Here is an 18,016-nt window from a genome sequence, read left to right as displayed (position 1 = left end):
CCATAAAGAAAGACAGATAATGAAACAGAGTAGTCCAGAAAACCCCCCACACATGTGGTCAGTTGATTTCCAATAGTGTATTTTTTGTTGTTGTTGTTCTTTGTTTTTAATCCTCACCCAAGGATATTTTCTCCATTGATTCTTAGAGAGAGTAGAAGGTAGAAAGGATGGGGAGAGGATGAGGGAAAGGGAGAGAAACATTGAATAGTTGCCTCCTGCATGGGCCCTGACTGGGGCTAGGGATTGAACCTGCAACCGAGGTACATGCCCTTGACCAGGAATTGAACCCACAACCCTTCGGTCTGTGGGCCAATACTCCAGCCACTGAGCCAAACCTGCCAGGGCCCAATAGTGTTTTCATGAAGAAATTCCTTCCTGGCATTTTCAGGGAAATTTTTATGTTGCTCCAAATCATGCAAATAATCAGTTTAGAAATCAGGATAAAGGAAAAAAATCTGTGGGAATTAAAGTTTAACCATCAATATAGGCATTACTAGTTCAAAGGAATTCACTAACATGAAGTTGAAAACAAGAGTGGAATCAACGTCAAAGGTTAAGGTCAATGTTTCTGAAACCAGGACAAGAGCATGCAGAAGAGAAGGGGCCACAATCAAATTAGTCATTCTTGTCTGTCACTGTTGCTATGTTAGAAGTGTGTGTTTGTGGTCCTATCTGCTAACAGTGAGTCCATAAAAGTATAGTAGTGAATCATACACATTAGTATACTTTATAAAAATGCTGTAAGTCTTGTTCCAAGAGATAATAAGTTTTGGAAGCTGTCCTTAAATTGGCAGTTTTGAAACTTGTGTCTGTATAGTAGTGCTGTTAACCTTGCTAGGATGTCAGCATGTTACATTATCTTACGATAGAATCCAGTGGTGTTTCAGTATTTAAATATTTGCTGTAAACTACTGTTCTTTGTACCTTTGCAGAAGAAACACGAAGACAGATTGTAAATATCATTGTGGATTACTCCATTGTGAAATCAGCCGATTTAATCCGAATTAGAACAAGCAATATCAATTTTAACAGCAAAACCAAAATCAAGGCAAGCAGACAAAATATTTCCATTTCTAAAAAAAAAGAAATGAGCTTATATGAAGCATTGTGTAGTCTAGCGCCCAATTTGTATTAACTTGGGACACACTCAGAACAATCTGACCAACATCAGCACAACATGAAACAAACTTTTATATCTGGAATATTTGTTGTAAGACAAATACTAGCAATGAAAACTTGTGGGGGTTTTTTTTTATTGTTGTTGTTAATCCTCACCTGAGGATATTTTTTCATTGATTTTTAGAGAGAATGTCAAGGAGGGGGAGAGGCAGAAAAATTGATTTGAGAGAGACACATCGATTGGGTTGCCTCCCCCACAAGCCCCTACCAGGGCAGGGGATGGAGCCTGTAATCAAGGTACATGCCCATGATCGGAATCAAACCTGGGACTCTTCAGTCTGAGGGCTGATGCTCTATCCACTGAGCCATACCAGCTAGGGCATGTGTTTAAACATCTCATTTGAGAATAACTTTTAAATATTAAGTATTTGTGACATCTTTCAATGTTTAAATGATATTTATTTGGCATCCCTTTGGTGCTGTCTTAATCTTTTCATTTTCTAAATATCTATATCAGGTAGAGATTATTTATTGAAATATGTAATTTTTCATAGTATATTGGTTCATAATAATAACCATGCACTTATTATTATATCTTACTTTACCAAACTGCCCTCTCAAATTTTTAATATAACCCTATCACAGAAGAGTGAGTCACTGTTTTATGCTAACTCATTATTATTTAAAAAGACATAATAAAGTGCTATTAAATATACAGAATAATGGATAATTTGAGAATTTTGATCTCTTGTTCTCAAATCCTGAAGATTTGAGAATTTGGAAAAGTAAAAATTTCTGACAAAAGTGCTGGTGATCCAGTAGGCAAAGGTTAGTTTTGTCAACAAATAGTGCTAAAAGGATTGTATAATGGTATGTAAGACAACGAACTTTCTCTGTCTTATCACGCCTTGTATGTAATGAACTTAAAATGACTTGTAGAATTAAATGTGAGAATTAAAATTGTAATAAAATCTTAGTGATCTTGTGTTGTGGACTGAGTTGCATTTCTCCCCTTCCCCTTAAATTAATAAATTGAAGTCTTAACCACCAATGTGATGGTATTAGGAGATGGGGCTTTTGAGAAAGGGAACTATTCTACATCTTGATTGTAGTAGTGCATATGTGGTTATATACAGTTCCCCAAATTAACCAAACAGTATACTTAAACTATATGAATTTCATTGCATGAAAATAATATCCTAATTTAAAATAAAGGGGAGCCCTAGCTGGTTTTGCTCAGTGGATAGAACGTTGACCTGGGGACTGAAGGGTCCTGGGTTTGATTCTGGAAGAAGGCACATGGCCAGGTTGTGGATTCAATCCCCAGTAGGGGGTGTGCAGGAGGCAGCCAATCAATGATTCTCCCTCATCATTAATGTTTCTATCTCTCCCTCTCCCTTCCTCTCTGAAATCAATACAAATATATTTTAATAAAATAAAATAAAGGGGAGCCCTTGCTGGTGTGGCTTAGTTGGTTGAGCGTTGTCCTGTGCACTGAAAGGTTGCAGGTTCCATTCCACATCAGGGCACATGCCCAGGCAGGCTGGATCCCGTGTCAGGGAAACAGCTGATCGATGTTTCTCTATCACATTGATGTTTTTCTCGCTTTCTCCCTTCCTCTTTCTCTAAAATCAATAAAAACATTTAAAAAATAAAATAAAGGGGAAAAATTTCATGGAGCAGCCAGATTTTTGTGGTTTTATAGAAGGAGCTTGTGAATGTGACCTTTCTGTTAGCAAATAATTTTTCTGCTAAAAGGAAGAAGTTAATGGAGAATCTTGCAGAATTTGTGTGTACTTGCTGCATTGTTAATAATATTTTGCAGCAAAATTCTAAGTTTTACCTAATAGTCATTATAACCAGGATGGCTTGTTATTTGCATCCCCCATATAAATACTAATCAAGGTTTAATGTTCAATATTTACATACCAAGTTGTGTCAGAAACATTTTATTTTTTAATTAGTCACTACTTCTTCAGTGGGTTTAATTGTGTTCTTCATATTCCTTGTAAAATGGCTTACTTTGTTCACTAATTTTGCATGTAAGATGAGCCCAGACTAATGGGAGGTTGTTTTGTCTGATCTCATTTTGACTTTTGACCTTTGAAATCAATTCATACAGGAGTATCTTATCAACATACATGTATTGAGAATGTCTATATGTAATACACACACACAAACAACTATATCTTAAAAATATTTAAAGAATTCACATTTTTAAGGTAGTAACCCCTTCATATATCTAGTTTTCAATGTATGATAAAAACTGTTTTGATCCAAAACTGCTTTAGTTTAGCTATATGGCATATAATAATCATTTTTATTTTATTTTTTTAAAATATATATTTTATTGATTTTTTACAGAGAGGAAGGGAGAGGGATAGAGAGTTAGAAACATTGATGAGAGAAACATCAATTAGCTGCCTCCTGCACACCTCCTACTGGGGATGTGCCCACAACCAAGGTACATGCCCTTGACCGGAATTGAACCTGGGACCTTTCAGTTCGCAGGCCGATGCTCTATCCACTGAGCCAAACCAGCTAGGGCTATAATAATCATTTTTATTAGAGAATAACAGTTGAGAACATTTTATGTTGGTATGGGTATTACATACATATACAAATACATATTGTCAACCGATGGTCATTGTCATCAACTCAGCGCCAACAGGAATACCCAGTTTGAGGTTCAGTGAAAAAGGAAACTTGATTCAGAGCAAAACAGCTCAATTGTGATGCAGCCTGGCTGTGAGGCAGCCCTGGGGCCAGGCAGCCCTGAAACCAGTCTTCTCTCTTGCTAGGCATCTCTGTTATGCTCCAGCCTGGGAAACACAATCTTCAGTCTTTGGTAGGAAGGGGAAGTGTGTTCTCAGAGCCAGACAGGAGCTGGCTTATATAGATAGAAGTCCCTACCTCTGATCCCTGATTGGTCTGTCCTCGTGCAAAGGAGGACTTCAAATCCTCACAGTTTAATTGGCCTAAAAGACACTTTCCTAATTGGTCAGAATAGAACTACTCTGATTAGTTGGTGAAGATATTTATGCAGCTCTGTTTGGATGAGGAAAGCCTCAGTCCTATTGGTTGAAATAGGATTCCAGGAACTCCTTTATAAGGGCTGGTTCAGATGACAGAAACACAGTGTGGGCAGGCAGTTTAGTACAGGCTTCTCTGTAAGTGTGGGGTGTGTGAGAGGCCCCAGCATAGAAATAACTGCTAGGCTATGTTAAAATTTGAGCCCAGGGAGCCACCAGGACCCATTTTTAGGCAGTATCTTTCTCAGGGTCCCAGTTTTGGTTTATTATAAAAACTAGAGGCCCGATGCATGAAGATTTGTGCAAGAATGGGCCTTCCTTCCCCTGGCTGCCAGCACTGCCTTCGCTCCGGGTGGAGCTGCCTTTCTGCCTTCCCACACTGCCCAGAGGCCCGGAGTGGCTGGGGCGGTGTGGAATGCCTGTGTCCTGCCCCACCCCTGGCCGCTCGGTGCCTGCGAATGCAAATTAACCTGCCATCTTTGTTGCATCTTATGCATACTCCTGATTGGCTGGTGGGCATCGCAGAGGTACGGTCAATTTGCATGTTGCTCTTTTATTAGTGTAGATGATAGATGACTTAAAGACCACTTGAGACAGACAAACTGAGTGTTATGGGGAGCATTTTAAAAAAGGAACACTAGGCAGAGAATGGGGACCATTCTCAAGGCTAGTGGTGTTTAATCAGGAATAGATGGGCACTGAAGTGGGGAATATAAGCTATATTGGGACTGATAAGCTCTCTAAAGAGATGGTGGATATATGGGAAAGTGCATATATTGGAAGTCATTAAGGTCAATGTATATTGTATTTGCAACTCGACTGCCTAGTGGAAGATAAGGCTAGAAGAGCAGATTGGGACTCAGATGACAGTGATTCCTGGATGGTATGCCAAGTAGTTTAAATTTAGGTTTGTAGTGGAGAGCCATAGAAGTTTCTGAGCTGGGAACATCTTGATCAAATTTCTGCTTTGGAAGAAGTTTGGCAGCATTGGAAGGAATGGCTTTGAAGGGGAAGAGAGGAGAAGAGGGAGAGACAGGAAAGTGGAGAAGAGGGAGAGACAGGCCAATTAGAATCCTGTTTTGAGTCTGGGTAAGATAGGGAGTGCCCACAGTGGCAGTGGGTGAGGAAAGAGCTGGACTGGTGGTAGGTAGAAATAAATTGAGTAAGACTGGAGGCTGTTTGGGGGAGGCACTTATTAAGTTGATGAAAAGTAGTTAATGAGTTAATGAGGGGATGAGTTTCTCTGAAGGAGAAGGGCTCAGGCACTGAAGACTGAAAAGGGACAGGTGCTGACTCCGAGAGTGTGAGCCAAGTTGGTGGATAAACATCTAGTTGTATCAAATGAGACATTTTGTTAATGGTCAAGGTTTCCTCTTTCTTGTATTAATAGGTTGACAATACTAATATATTTATTAGTCATGTATAAACACACACACACTTTAGCCCTAGATTGTGTCATAGCAGGTATCAGAAGATATTCAATGAAATTTACTTTTCTTGTTACACATCATGCTTCTCAGAAAAAAAATTTTTAACTTTTAATTTGAAAATAATCTCAAACTTTAAAAAAGTCACACAAATACTGTTACCAAACTCAAGTGGTTTGCTGCTTGGGGTGTTCTATTCAAGACTGAGAGGTGGTTGTTGCAAAGTAGTTTTATTTACTTGCAGCAAGTAAAGAAGAAAGAGGATTCATACTCAAAGCTCTGTCTCTTTGAAGAGAGGCTTAGCCATTGTTTATAAATATTGTTGGGTCTGTTACACATTGATTTCTTCTTTGTACTTGGCTACACTTATCTGGTTGAGTTCCAGTCAAGCTCATCCAGTTTACAGCTGATCTGCAAAATACCGTGCTACATTTTAACATTTAGCAAGAATAACATTTAGAACTGTCTAGACCTTGAGACCCTTGTTGTCTAGGATTCCAGGAACTCCTTTATAAGGGCTGGTTCAGATGACAGAAACACAGTGTGGGCAGGCAGTTTAGTACAGGCTTCTCACACTTACAGAGAAGCCTGTCCTAAACTGCCTGCCCACACTGTGTTTCTGTCATCTGAACCAGCCCTTATAAAGGAGTTCCTGGAATCCTAACAATAATTCAAAGATACTCTATCCAGATTCATCTATTGTTAACATATTGCTCCATTTGTTTTTTTGCTTTGTGTACACATGCTCTTTCTTCCTCTCTTTACCCTCCCTCTCTCTATCTCTATATAGCAGGTCCTCATCATTTCATTCAGTGTTGTTTCACTATAATGTTGATTAGATGCCATTGGAACTTAACTTCTGTTTATATCAATTAGCCTATGGTAAAATTGATTTTATTATACATCGGTTTGCTTCAGAGTCACAGAACCTATTGATATCATTAAGTGAGAGCCTACTGGCTTACTGTACATGCACACACTGTATTGCATTCTCTCTCTTCTCTCTTCAACTCCCCAACAACCCCCCCCCCACCCACTACCACCAAGAATACTACTTTTTTTCTGAACCATTTGAGAGGAAGTTAGATATATAGTGGTCCTTAATAGCCAAATAGTCTAAATAAGGATATTCTCTGACATAACTATAGTATAGTTACCAACCTCGGTTATTCAATATTGATCTAATATTTAATCTACTGTTCATTATCTGTTTTTTTATTTGATCACATATTATCTTTATAGCTTTTTCTCCTCCAGTATAATATTCAGTCTATAATCCAATCTAAGCTCCAGTCTATATATGTTCCATCTAACTTTCCTGTCTCTTTAGTCTTTATTATGACTTTGTTTTTAAGAACACACCCCCCCGCCCCCGACACTTTTTTTCAACAAAATATTTTTTATTTGGATTTGTGTGCTGTTTCTTTATGATTATGTTCAGGTCATACAGTCCTGACCAGAATACTATATAATTGGGTAGCCAAAGGTTTTTCAGGCCTAACATTGTGAAGTATTCACTTCCTAAGGAAGACTTAAGTAGGATAATGTTCCAAGCAGAATGACTTGATTTTATATGCTTTTCAAAACTTGGGGGCTATAATAAAAAAATCTATTTACAGACCCTTTTAGAAGAGACAGGACTCACACTGGCCATGTGGTCTCTGTTTTTATCAAGTTATATTTCAGGAAACATTTTCTTAAGGAAAAATTGGGACATACAATTCGATGTAATTCAACATGTCAGATCCTATGAAGCTTTAAAAGTGAAGCCAGGTTTAATTATAAATTTGGCACCTATTAGGAATAGGAGAGAATTATAGGAAGGTGGGGTATGCCCTGTAACTGTATTAAAATGCATGTGCAGTGTGATAACTGACTCATGATTGCTTCTGCTGTGTATCCATTAGGTAGTTGTGAAGGTAACAATGCTGGCTTCTGATTTAATGTAATCAAGACTATTATTTTATAGTAGTCCTACTAAAACAGAGACCAGGGGTTTTCTTTTAAAAGAATTGTTCTTTATGCACTTAGAACAGCTTAGATTTGTGTGTGTGTGTGTATCCAAGCATGATGTAGAACTTGCTTCTGAATAAGCTTGTCATGGGTAAACCTTTAGACTTCAGTTCATAAGGTCTTAACTTACACATAGGCAGCAGCTGCCTATGTTGTTGATTGCTAGTTAAGTGTTCATAGGATTAAGAGTATTAAAATATTTTTATAGGCTAGTCTTCCTGTTATTCTTAACATATTTCATGTTGTTCCACTGTCTGCATTTCAGTCCTACAGCTACCAGCACAGGAAGAAAGAGAAAGCTGAGCCTCAGTCAAGCAGAAGCTGGCTCGGAGGCGAGAGAGACTTCTGACCTTGAGTTTGAGCAGACAGATTCCTGTGCCGAACCCCCCACCGAGGGAAGGAAAAAGACCAAGAAATTTAAAAAAATGAAGAAGGACCTTTCTCCAGCAGGTTTGTATTGGCTCTTTCTGAAGTTCTGGAGCTGTGTGCTCTTCAGCGCACAGGAAACTTGTGTTCTGTGGGGGAGACTACAGCAGGGCTCAGTTGATGCAAGGGACCAGATGTTTTTAGGACCAATTTAATTTAATTTAAGGAATCCTTTAAAAGCCCTGGCTCTTAAAAAAAAAAAAAAAAAAAAAAAGAGCCCTGGCTCTTGATAGAGAAGGTTAAAGATGGTTAGTCCATTTTGGTATCTTCTCTCTCCTCTGTGGGTTAGAGGTTTTGCTGATGTGCTTAAAGTAGCCTCCATATTTTAAATGTACATTTAACTTTGCACAGAGGCCTACTCCTACACATATTATTTTTGGTAGCAGAGTTTTCACTGTTCCCACGAAAACCCAGGCAACCTGGATTTCTCTCTGAAGCAGAATTATATAAGGAGCAAAGGAAACAGGAAATTAGCACATGTTGAGAGCTTACTATGTGCTAGATGCTGTAGCAGGAGTTTTTCCCTTTCCTTATTTAATTTCATCCTCACAATAGCCCAGACATAGGGAACTGTCATCAGAAACATATGCAGGTCCCTGTAGCTACTAGTAAGAAGCAGACCCAGAAGCAGACCCAGAAGGTGAGCCCTAGCCCACCTGAAGCCGAAACACACATCCTCTCTGTCACTCAGACATGCTATGGAGGATCCATGACCTCACTCAGCCCTTCATGCCCAGACCCTATACAGAGCTATAGTATAGGAGGAAGGGGCTTGCTTGTCAGATCCAGCCATAACCCGATGAGGCAACAGTCACAGTGACAATAATTATAGCTGCTGCTGACTGAGTGTTTGCCAAGGATCCAGCACGACACCTAATGCTTAACAGAAATGCTTTCATGTAAATATCTGAGGTAGTCATCATGGGCCGGTTTACAGTTAAGAAAACAGAGGCCTAAAGGATTACTGACTTGCCCAGGGTCATGGAGCAATTAATTCTGTCCTATAAGGAAGCTGGTGTTTGTAAGCAGTTATGTATTGTCTGTTCGGGGAGGAAGGCCCAGCTACCTAAATGCCATTATTCCCTGTTTCTTATCTCTTTACATCATGACAGTCGCCCTGGTCAGCAGGCCCAACAACCAAACTGAAGGAAGGTAGTAAAGCAATGGAACGTGATTCATACCCAAGCTAGGAACTTGTGTTTCAGTTCATTCCTTTGCATGTGGTCCAAACTAACTGTAGGAAGTTTTCTGCATTCTAGTATTAATGAAATGAAAGAAGTGGCAAAATGTCGCATAAGCTTTTTTACAATATGCTGATGCCTAACTTAACTGAAAACTTTAAACTCTGATTGGAAGCCTGGAGTGTATATTTGAGCTATCTCCTTGAATCAGGGTGTCTCCCTTTACTTGCCTCCCATGCTTTCCTTAAAATAAGTTCTTGAGAAGTTCTTAATCTGTAACATACTTAGTCTTCACCTGTGATACCTTGTTATTGCTGCTGATTTATACCTGCTCAACACATGTTAAATATTAAATGTTAGCCCGACTTTTAGCAATCACTCTGAGCATGATGGGGGAGCGGGGGCAGGAGGGCTCCCCTCTTATATTCCTTTCTTTCATATCTTGTTCTCTCTTGAATTTTTCAGTTTAGCTGTTACTTTTCAGGGACAAAATTTCAGGGTTTTTTTCTATCTCAGCATAATCATAAAGGTATTAAAATCAAAATACCTAGTAATAGACTCCACTAATAGATTAGCTCCTTTCATAACTTTCATTGTTTTAAATGAAAGCTTTATGTGAATTATTTGGGGTTTTGAATTTATAATACCATCATTTAAATAGTTTTTTCCCTCTCCCATTGACAGTAAAACTGTAACTACCACAAGATGTGAGCTTAAAAAAAATGATAGATTTTGTACTTCATTGTCAATCATAGAGAGAAACATCTTGACAACTTTGAATTGAACTACAGAACTTGAGAGAATTTAGCTTTCTTTTGGAGCACCGCTCACCAAGTTAGACCTAGCAGTGGCAGGGTAGAAATTTAATGGATTCTTTTCCGTTGGTTTGTTGTAGCATTTGGTCCTGATTGTATTAGCAGGTTGCAGGTCAAGTGATTAGGTGTGGAATCTGTTGAATTAACCAACTTTGATTGCTTGGTGACTGTAATAAGGTCCTGCAGTAGTGAGAGGACCAGTTTCAGCCCTGTGAAGGGTCTGTCTTCAACTCTCATGTTCCAGAGCTGTGAAGCCTGGTTGGGTGTTGGCTGGAACTGTGCTGCAGTGTTTGGAGTGTGGGAAAGTCTGTCTCAGAGACAGGTTAAGGCATCAAGTCTGAGCTGTGATACTGTGGAGAGAGTATCTTGGCAGGTACTCGGGGTATTCACAAAGGTGTGTTGGGTGCCCAGCACTCTCAGTGAGGGCATGAAAACATAAAACATTGCTTCATTTGTAGGGAATTTTCTCTTTTCTAAGGAGGACGTAGCAAGAAGTAAGACATAGAATGTCATGTATTGTGGCAATCCTGGGACAAAGGATGCTCAATAAACCCCACACAAAACAGTGCAGTTTTCCTTAGTTATACATAGTAATATATCTAAAGTACATGAGGAGGTAAGTGTTAGAATCCTTTCTAGATAACAAAATGACCCATTCAAGTTTAAATATACCAGACATTGTACTAGGAACGTCCTTTGTTAACTTGTTTAGCCCTTAGAAAAACTCTATCAAGTACATATTCAATTTCTATAGGAAACCAAGGCTCAAAGAGTTATCAACTGGCCAAGTCAAATATGTGGTGCGGGGAGGGGGGGAGTGGAGGCTGTTTGATCCAGAGCTCACACATTGCACCAGAGGAAGCAAAGGGTTCTTTATGTACAAACATGAGGATTTCTGGCAGTTGTTCTGGATCAGAAACAGTTAACAACCTGGACTTTCAAATGAAGTCGTGATAAAAACCCAACGACCGCTCCCCTTGGAGCTTCTATTTTATGCACATATTATGTACTTAGTAAATATTTTTCTCTTAGGCTTTGCTGTTTCTATCCTATTTTTAGGAAGCAAATATATAATGTAAGCTCCCTTCTTTTATATTTATTATGATTAGTGTAGATTGATAGTGCTATCTACTTTTCCTCTGCAGAATTCAAGGTACATAAAGGAAAACAATTCTGTGTGCCATTTATGCTGGAATAAACTGTCTTTGGGAAATGGTCCCAGGCAGTGTTGAATGGATGTTCTTCCTAGCACACTTGTTCTGGATGACTAAGTGAAGAGTGTCCCTAGGGCCTGGAGAAACCCCAGCCTCGCCTGTAGGCTGACAGTAGTTGCCTGACACTGAGCAGACTGGCTACTCAGAGTGCTGATGGACAGTCCAGGGCCGGAGGTTCCGTAAGCACCCTGTTAGGCAGTGGTCGCGGAGGAATGCCAGAGACACGGACTGTTTGTATTGACTGTTCTGTCATGATAGAGACGTTGCTCCAAGTCTCTCTTCCCCCTTGCATTTAAAACAACACATTAGACCTTTGACTTTTTGCCAAGAACCGTGAGTTTCACTGGAGTCTTGACTAGTCTGCTGAACTTTTCAAGCTCAAAGCCATAGGGTCAGAATATAAAAAATTAGAATCTTCATAGAGCAGCAATCTCCTTATACTATTACAGGTCTCCTTAGAGTCAGAAATGAGATCTGCAGTGGCTGCTGTTGGTCACCTGAGTAACCAGGCTGGGAACGTTCAGCGACCTCCCCAGGAGCTTTTTAATTACTCAAAGTGTGGTTTCCAGCCTAAGTGTGGGAAGTGAGATGTGTGCTGCTCTGGGCTGTGGGGCAGTTTGCTTAGTGCATTTTTGTGCCCTCCCCGTTCCTCCTGGCAACTCTCTGGGACGCCCACAAACGATCCAGGGGGAGCTTTGCCTGCTGGGAAACCACCTTTTGGAGCATTTCCTAAGGAGTTAATAACTTTCTATGGCACCCCGAAGGATCTTCCCAAATACAGAATTCTGCTCTGTAGAAAATGATACCTTGGCATATTTCCAGTGTACCATGTAGCTTTTAGATTCTGTTTTGGATTCACCTAAGGTCAGAGATGTCTTACCTCTCGGAGTTCCTTCCTTTCCATTCTGGTTAGTTGAAAGATAAATAAGCAGAAACAGTCACCAATTGTGTGGACCACTTTTTAATCTCTTTTGTTGTTTTGGTTAATAAAAATAATGTGCTCACTATGAAAATCTGTAAAGCGAAGAAAAATAGAAAGTTACTTGATAGTCTGTTAATGTGTTTTACTCCACCTCTCATTTTTTAAAAATATATTTTTATGATTTCAGAGAGGAAGGGAGAGGGAGAGAGAAATAGAAATATCAATGATGAGAGAGAGAATCATTGATCGGCTGCCTCCTGCATGCCCCCTACTGGGGATCCAGCCCACAACCCAGGCAAGTGCCCTGACCAGGAATCGTACTGTGACCTCCTGGTTCATAGGTCAACACTCAACACTGAGCCCCTCTGGCCAGGCTCCACCTGTCATTTTTATACATCATTGGCATCATACTCTATGGCAGTTAGTATCCTGTTTTTTCTCCATTGAAAAAACAACCCTTGGCCAAATAATTTTTTATCAGCATAATATTTTATATTATATCTTTGTTGTCTTTTTAAAACAACATTCCTAATATCTTTTAAGGATAGCCTTTTAAAAATATAAATTATGTACAATAGAAGTAATCACTTTAGATGTACAATTTGATTAGTTTTGACAAATGTGTACATTCATTTAACAATCAATATGATTGAGATATAGACCAGGTCTATCATGCCCCTTTGTAGTCATCCCTGCCTGCATGCCTAGATCCTGATAACCACTGATAGGCTTTCTATCGCTGTAATTTTGCCTTTTTCAGAATATCATAGAAATGGAACCAGACAATAGGTAACCTTTGAGTCTTTCATTTAGTATAATGCATTTGCGATTCATTCATGTTGTTGTATGTATTCATGGTTTATTCCTTATTGCTGAATAGTATTCTGCTTTATGGACATATTGCTGTTTATTTATCCACTAATGGTCTGATGCATGGATTCATGCACATTGAAAGGAAATCAATTAGAAGAAATATTTTAATATTGCTGTTCGCCCTTTATAAAAATAGAAGTGTCAGAGATGAAGTGTCAGAGGTACATAATGCCAATAGTTGGTCTTCAGACATACTTTGTCAATGACACTGCTTTCTTTCAGCTTTAGAATGTCAACAAAACAACCAAATTCACAATCGACAATGACAGATCGAAACACACGCATGCGATTGGCACCAGCGAGAGCTTTATATGTATCGCGCATGCGCGAGTCAACATTTATTTTTAAATTGCCAGTGTGCATCATATGTGCTGGCCAGTTGGTCAGTTGGACAGATGGATGGTCAGTCACTTAGCCTTTTATATATATAGATTTTGCCAGTTGGCATTTAGATTGGTACCAGATTTTGGCTACTAAGAATCAAGCTGCTATAAACATTTAGGTACAGGTTTTTGAATGGACTAATTTTCATTTCTTTTGAGTAAATACCTGGGAGTAGAATTGCTGGTTCATATGGCAAGTGTATGTTTGACTTCATAAGAAACTGGCACACTGTTTTCTAAAGTACCTGCACCATTTGCATTCCCACCAGCAGAGTAGGATGGTCCCAGTGGCTCTGTACATTGACAAGTACTGGTATTGTCCTTTTACAGCCATTCCGATGGGTATGTAGTGATATCTCATTGTTACTTTGATTTGAATTTCCCTAATGACTAATTGATGTTAAGTATCTCTTTATGTGATTATTTGCCATTCAAATCTCTCCTTTGGTAAAATGTTTGTTCATATATTTGCCCTTCCCCCTCCCCACCTCACTCCCCCCACTGAGTTGTTTTCTTCTTATTCAGTTTTGAGACTTCCTTATATATTCTGGATACAAGTTCTTTTGGGTGTTTTGCAAAATCTTGCAAACTTTTCATATTCTGTGTGTGTGTGTGTGTGTGTACTTTACAGAGTTTTTTAATTCTCTTAACAGTATTTTTCAAGTAGCAGAAGCTTTAAATTTTAACAAAATCCAATTTATCAATTTTTCTTGCATTATGCCTTTAATATTATATTTAAGAAATCTTTGCCTAACTCAAGATTGCAATGGTTTTCTCCTATGTTTTCTTCTAGAAGTTTTATAGTTTTAGGTTTTACATTTAGGTGTACAATCCATTTTTAATTAATCTTTGTAAAGGATGCAAGGTATAGATTGAGGTCCATCATAGAAGGAGGCAGATGTCCTTAAGTATCTGTTTTAAAAAAATAAAAATTGTTCCTAAATAAGTTTTGCACTCTAGTAAAACAGGACTGTGAAAATGAGTTCCATGGAAAATTGACCATGGCTCCTTACCCACTAGCTCTGAGACTGATCCTTGGACAGTCCACAGTGCTTTCTTTCCGGAAAGTGCTGGAAAGAACACTAGCAGTGACCCCCAGCTCGCCTATGTCTGGGTCTCCTTTAAGGTTCCTAAAGTTCTGGTTCCTCTGTACATATTTTTGTTCAGCAGCTGCACATTTTAGACAATGAAAATTAGCATCTCTTTGACGGCAGGCTGATGGCTTTCTGGGAACAACCATGCTCAATGTTGGGCTCCTTATTGATAAGGGGAAGAGAAAAACCTGTATGAAAAACTTACTCTGTGCTAGGAACTTTGCTAGATCCCAGAGTCCTCTGTGGCATAAAGTAGTAGTCAGTCCATCTTATAGACGAGGCAATGAAAGTTGTTTTAAGTCATCCAGCTAGTAAAATGGGCAAGCCAGATTTACCCAACTCCAAAGTTCTTTCCATTATTTCTCACTAGATCTTCACAGAGTCACTACTGTGTATATGGTGGTGTGCCACCCTACTCACACATGTTCCCATCCGTCTAATGGCAGGTGCAACTATAAGTATGACAGTGCAATTGCTTTTAGTCATTTACCTTCCCCCGCCCCCCTTGGCTAGTTTTAATTCATTTCCTCACATTGGGCATTGTGGCCTTTACCTTTATAGTGGCTAATTGGCTGCTATTTATTTGATGTGAATTATAAAAATGCCCTTATTGATACTTATTTTCCTGCCTCCCAATAGTTACTGTTTGAGCGTATGAGTGAGAAGGTCAGGCTAGTTATGTTTATCATGGGCCAATACAGCACTTAGTTATTCCAGGGAGGGCAATGTTTCTGGGGTTTTTTGTTTGTTTTTTGGTTTGTTTTTAATCTTTTATAACAGGATCACATGAATCTTTTTCATGTCAGTCATCTCCAGCACATTTTCACTCTCCAGGAGAGGTCTTGCAGTCTTCATTGAGAGTCCCAAGGCTTGCATGTTCAACACAGCGGTGCAAACATTAGAGTCCCTTCTCCTGGTCTGCTCCCGTCTCTCTGGATTTTCTCTCAATAAGTGATCGGAAGTGGGATTTCTCATTTTAGCTGAAATGCCCGTGTTATTTTAGGTGTTTAGATCTCTTTCCTTTTAAGCATTCCTGTCAATAACAGTAGCCAGTCTCAGCTGAGCGATTTTCTACTTTGTGGGACACTGAACCCCATATCTTCTTAAGAGTTACTCTCCATTTCAGGCATCATCAAAGACCTCTTCTGAAATCTTGGAATGTTAGCAACTGGGGTTGGCTCTGCCCATTTTCCCTGCCAACCCTGCAGTTATGGCTTAAATAAGGCATGACACCAGCGGTGCAGGGTGGGCCTGGCCTGCTACACTTTCCATTGTGAACACGCCTTTTCCTAACTTAGTTCCCGTTCGCTCAGCTCCGGACATCAGCGCTCCAGGCCCTGACACATCTGTGTAGTTTCTGTTGCAGAAAGTGGCATGGATGGAAAAGAAGGGCTTCTCACTTTGAGTTGAAGCTGTTTGTAATGGAAAAGGTTCCTTCAGTCCAAGAAGACCTTAGCCGGTGTTGCTGAGGTCGGAAAAAGCTACAAGCTTCTTTGCCCTTTTTGGGATCTCAGAACCCACACTGGTCAGCTTCCTTCCACGCTGGTCTCGGTGCCCGTAGCCCACAGATCACAGATACTCAGCCTTCTGGGACTCAGCGGGGCTCTTGGTGCTGTAGAAGGATGCAGACTCTATCTCAGCCACTCAGCCTCGCTGAGCCTCTTCTTGCATCTGTGAAATGGGGATATTTGTACCATCGTGTGGGGCTTTTCTGAAGAGTGAATGAACTAAGTGCTCAGCATGGTGACTAACAAATAATATGGTGTATGTGCCACTGGGAGATGTAAGTGTCCACGTGTTAACTCCTGTAAAATGACAGAGGCAGCCGAGTGGGGAGGGAGGCACCTTATGGTCCTACCTGGGATGTATCTGTGGTGTCCCACCGTTTGCTGGACACTGCTCTCCATAGACAAGACCTGCCAGGACTTTTCCCGCGTGGCTGTGCAGCTGCCCTGCCCTGTGATAGTGGCTCTATTCTCCAGGGGCCGCCTTCTCCTTGCTCATCTTGTTTTGTCCTTTCCCACCAGGAAGCATCTCGGACAGCTCTGCCAAGCTCTTTGAAGTTCCTGACACGTGGTAGCCGAGGCCTGAGTGAGACAAGTCGCAGGTGCTGTCGTTGGGAAAGAACCAGCGGCACGTTGGAAGCCATACCCTATTCAATAAGTGTGGTGTGGGAGGGGTTTGAAAACGGCGTCTCCTGGAAAAAGCTCAGCTTTTGTTTTTGTGGCTGTGCATTTTTCCTTCCTTTCGGTTGTAAACTGCTGACACCCCGCACGGCTGTAGGCTGTAGGGTGTACATTATTGACCAGTTATTTGTTGCTCATGTGAAGCCTTCCCTGTGATGAATTAGTGTGTGTAAGACTCCACCTGACGGGGGTGTCAGCTGTGAAATATGCAGAAAGAGCTGACACTCTTGGGGGCTGTGATGACGAGTTTGGGGTTGAACTCCTTCCTGCTTCAAGGGGTTTCCTTGTCTCCTCATGCTCGGATTCCGCGGCAGTCCTAGCACATGGTTACCGTCTCCTAGTGGGGAAATCGGTTATGTCTGTCTGCTTCCCACCTTAGCTGCCTGAAAATATGAAGCTTTCAAGCTTATCTTTCCAGTAGAAAAATCTCTACCGACTAAGGAGCTTACCATATGCCTTGGCCTTGGGCATATTTATTTAGAGTTATTTTTTCCTAAGATGTGAGTTTCTTGCGCTGGGACAAGTAAAAAAGTTAATTTCTGTTTTTACATGTAGTGCTCTGTTCACTTGTCAGTATAGTTGTCTCCTCTGTGTGTGGGTGGCTGTCCCGGAAGAAGGTGGCATGTGTGCATACCTGTGCGTGGCTGTGTGAAATCATGGCAAAGCTACGTGTACCCGCCCTTCCTCTGTTGAAGCAGATCACAACGGAGACGGAATTTCGTGGATCTGCTTCAATAGAGCTGCTTCATAGAGATCATTGTTAGATATATAACATTTTTGTATCACAGAAATAAAAATGAAAAATGTATTTCCAAAAGGTGAAAATTAAAGACATTTTCATAGGATTCTGGTTTTTTCCTTTTTTTAAATAAGTGAATGACATATTCAGTCTCTACATAGGTATCATTTCTCTCTAAAGATCAGCCCTGAAAAGCTGTGGTAAGTCACCGGAGCTCTTTTTTCTCTCTAACCCTATACCAGCCTCGTGAGTCAGAGCCTGTGCTGGAGCTGCGCCCTCTGGTAAAGGCGGCGTGGAGGCCTGCGTCTTTTCCACAGTGGGAGGAATCTGAGCCCTCACAACTGACCGGAACTGCAAACTGGTGTTCTGCAAATTCAGATTTGTAAGACACTTCCCCAATTAAGAGCCTCTTAACATTTCCCATTCTAGTCCTCTCCCTTCCATAGGCTAGTCTTCCCTAGCCACAAAGTTACAAACCCAAGCTGGCCCCCTTCTCAGCTGTCACTGCTCCCAGCTCAGTGGGGAAGTGAGATGGGAGAGTGGGGAACAGTAAAGGAAGGGACCAAGGCAGGGGCTTAAAGAGCGCGGCTGG

General features: G+C 40.5%; 1 protein-coding gene across 3 annotated transcripts in view; it reads left to right on the top strand.

Annotated features, from left to right (window-relative positions):
• The window catches only part of PARN (poly(A)-specific ribonuclease), a 176,704-nt gene extending 159,173 nt beyond the window's left edge, over positions 1–17,531 (top strand). The window contains exons 23-24 of one of the 3 annotated variants that reach the window (XM_080679022.1): positions 7,857–8,041; positions 16,527–17,531. In XM_080679022.1, the coding sequence (XP_080535148.1) occupies positions 7,857–8,041; positions 16,527–16,579 (238 nt within the window). In that variant the 3' untranslated portion in view covers positions 16,580–17,531. Of the gene's footprint in view, positions 1–932; positions 2,104–7,856; positions 8,042–16,526 lie in introns of those variants that run through there. The other 2 variants (XM_080679023.1, XM_080679024.1) reach the window with 2 other exon arrangements.
• The last annotated feature ends 485 nt before the right edge of the window (positions 17,532–18,016 follow it).

This window comes from Plecotus auritus (assembly GCF_963455305.1).
Source record: "Plecotus auritus genome assembly, chromosome: 7".
Taxonomy (NCBI): domain Eukaryota; kingdom Metazoa; phylum Chordata; class Mammalia; order Chiroptera; family Vespertilionidae; genus Plecotus; species Plecotus auritus.
The sequence above is the reverse complement of the archived record's forward strand: the minus strand, read 5'-3'. Positions and strand labels throughout refer to the sequence as shown.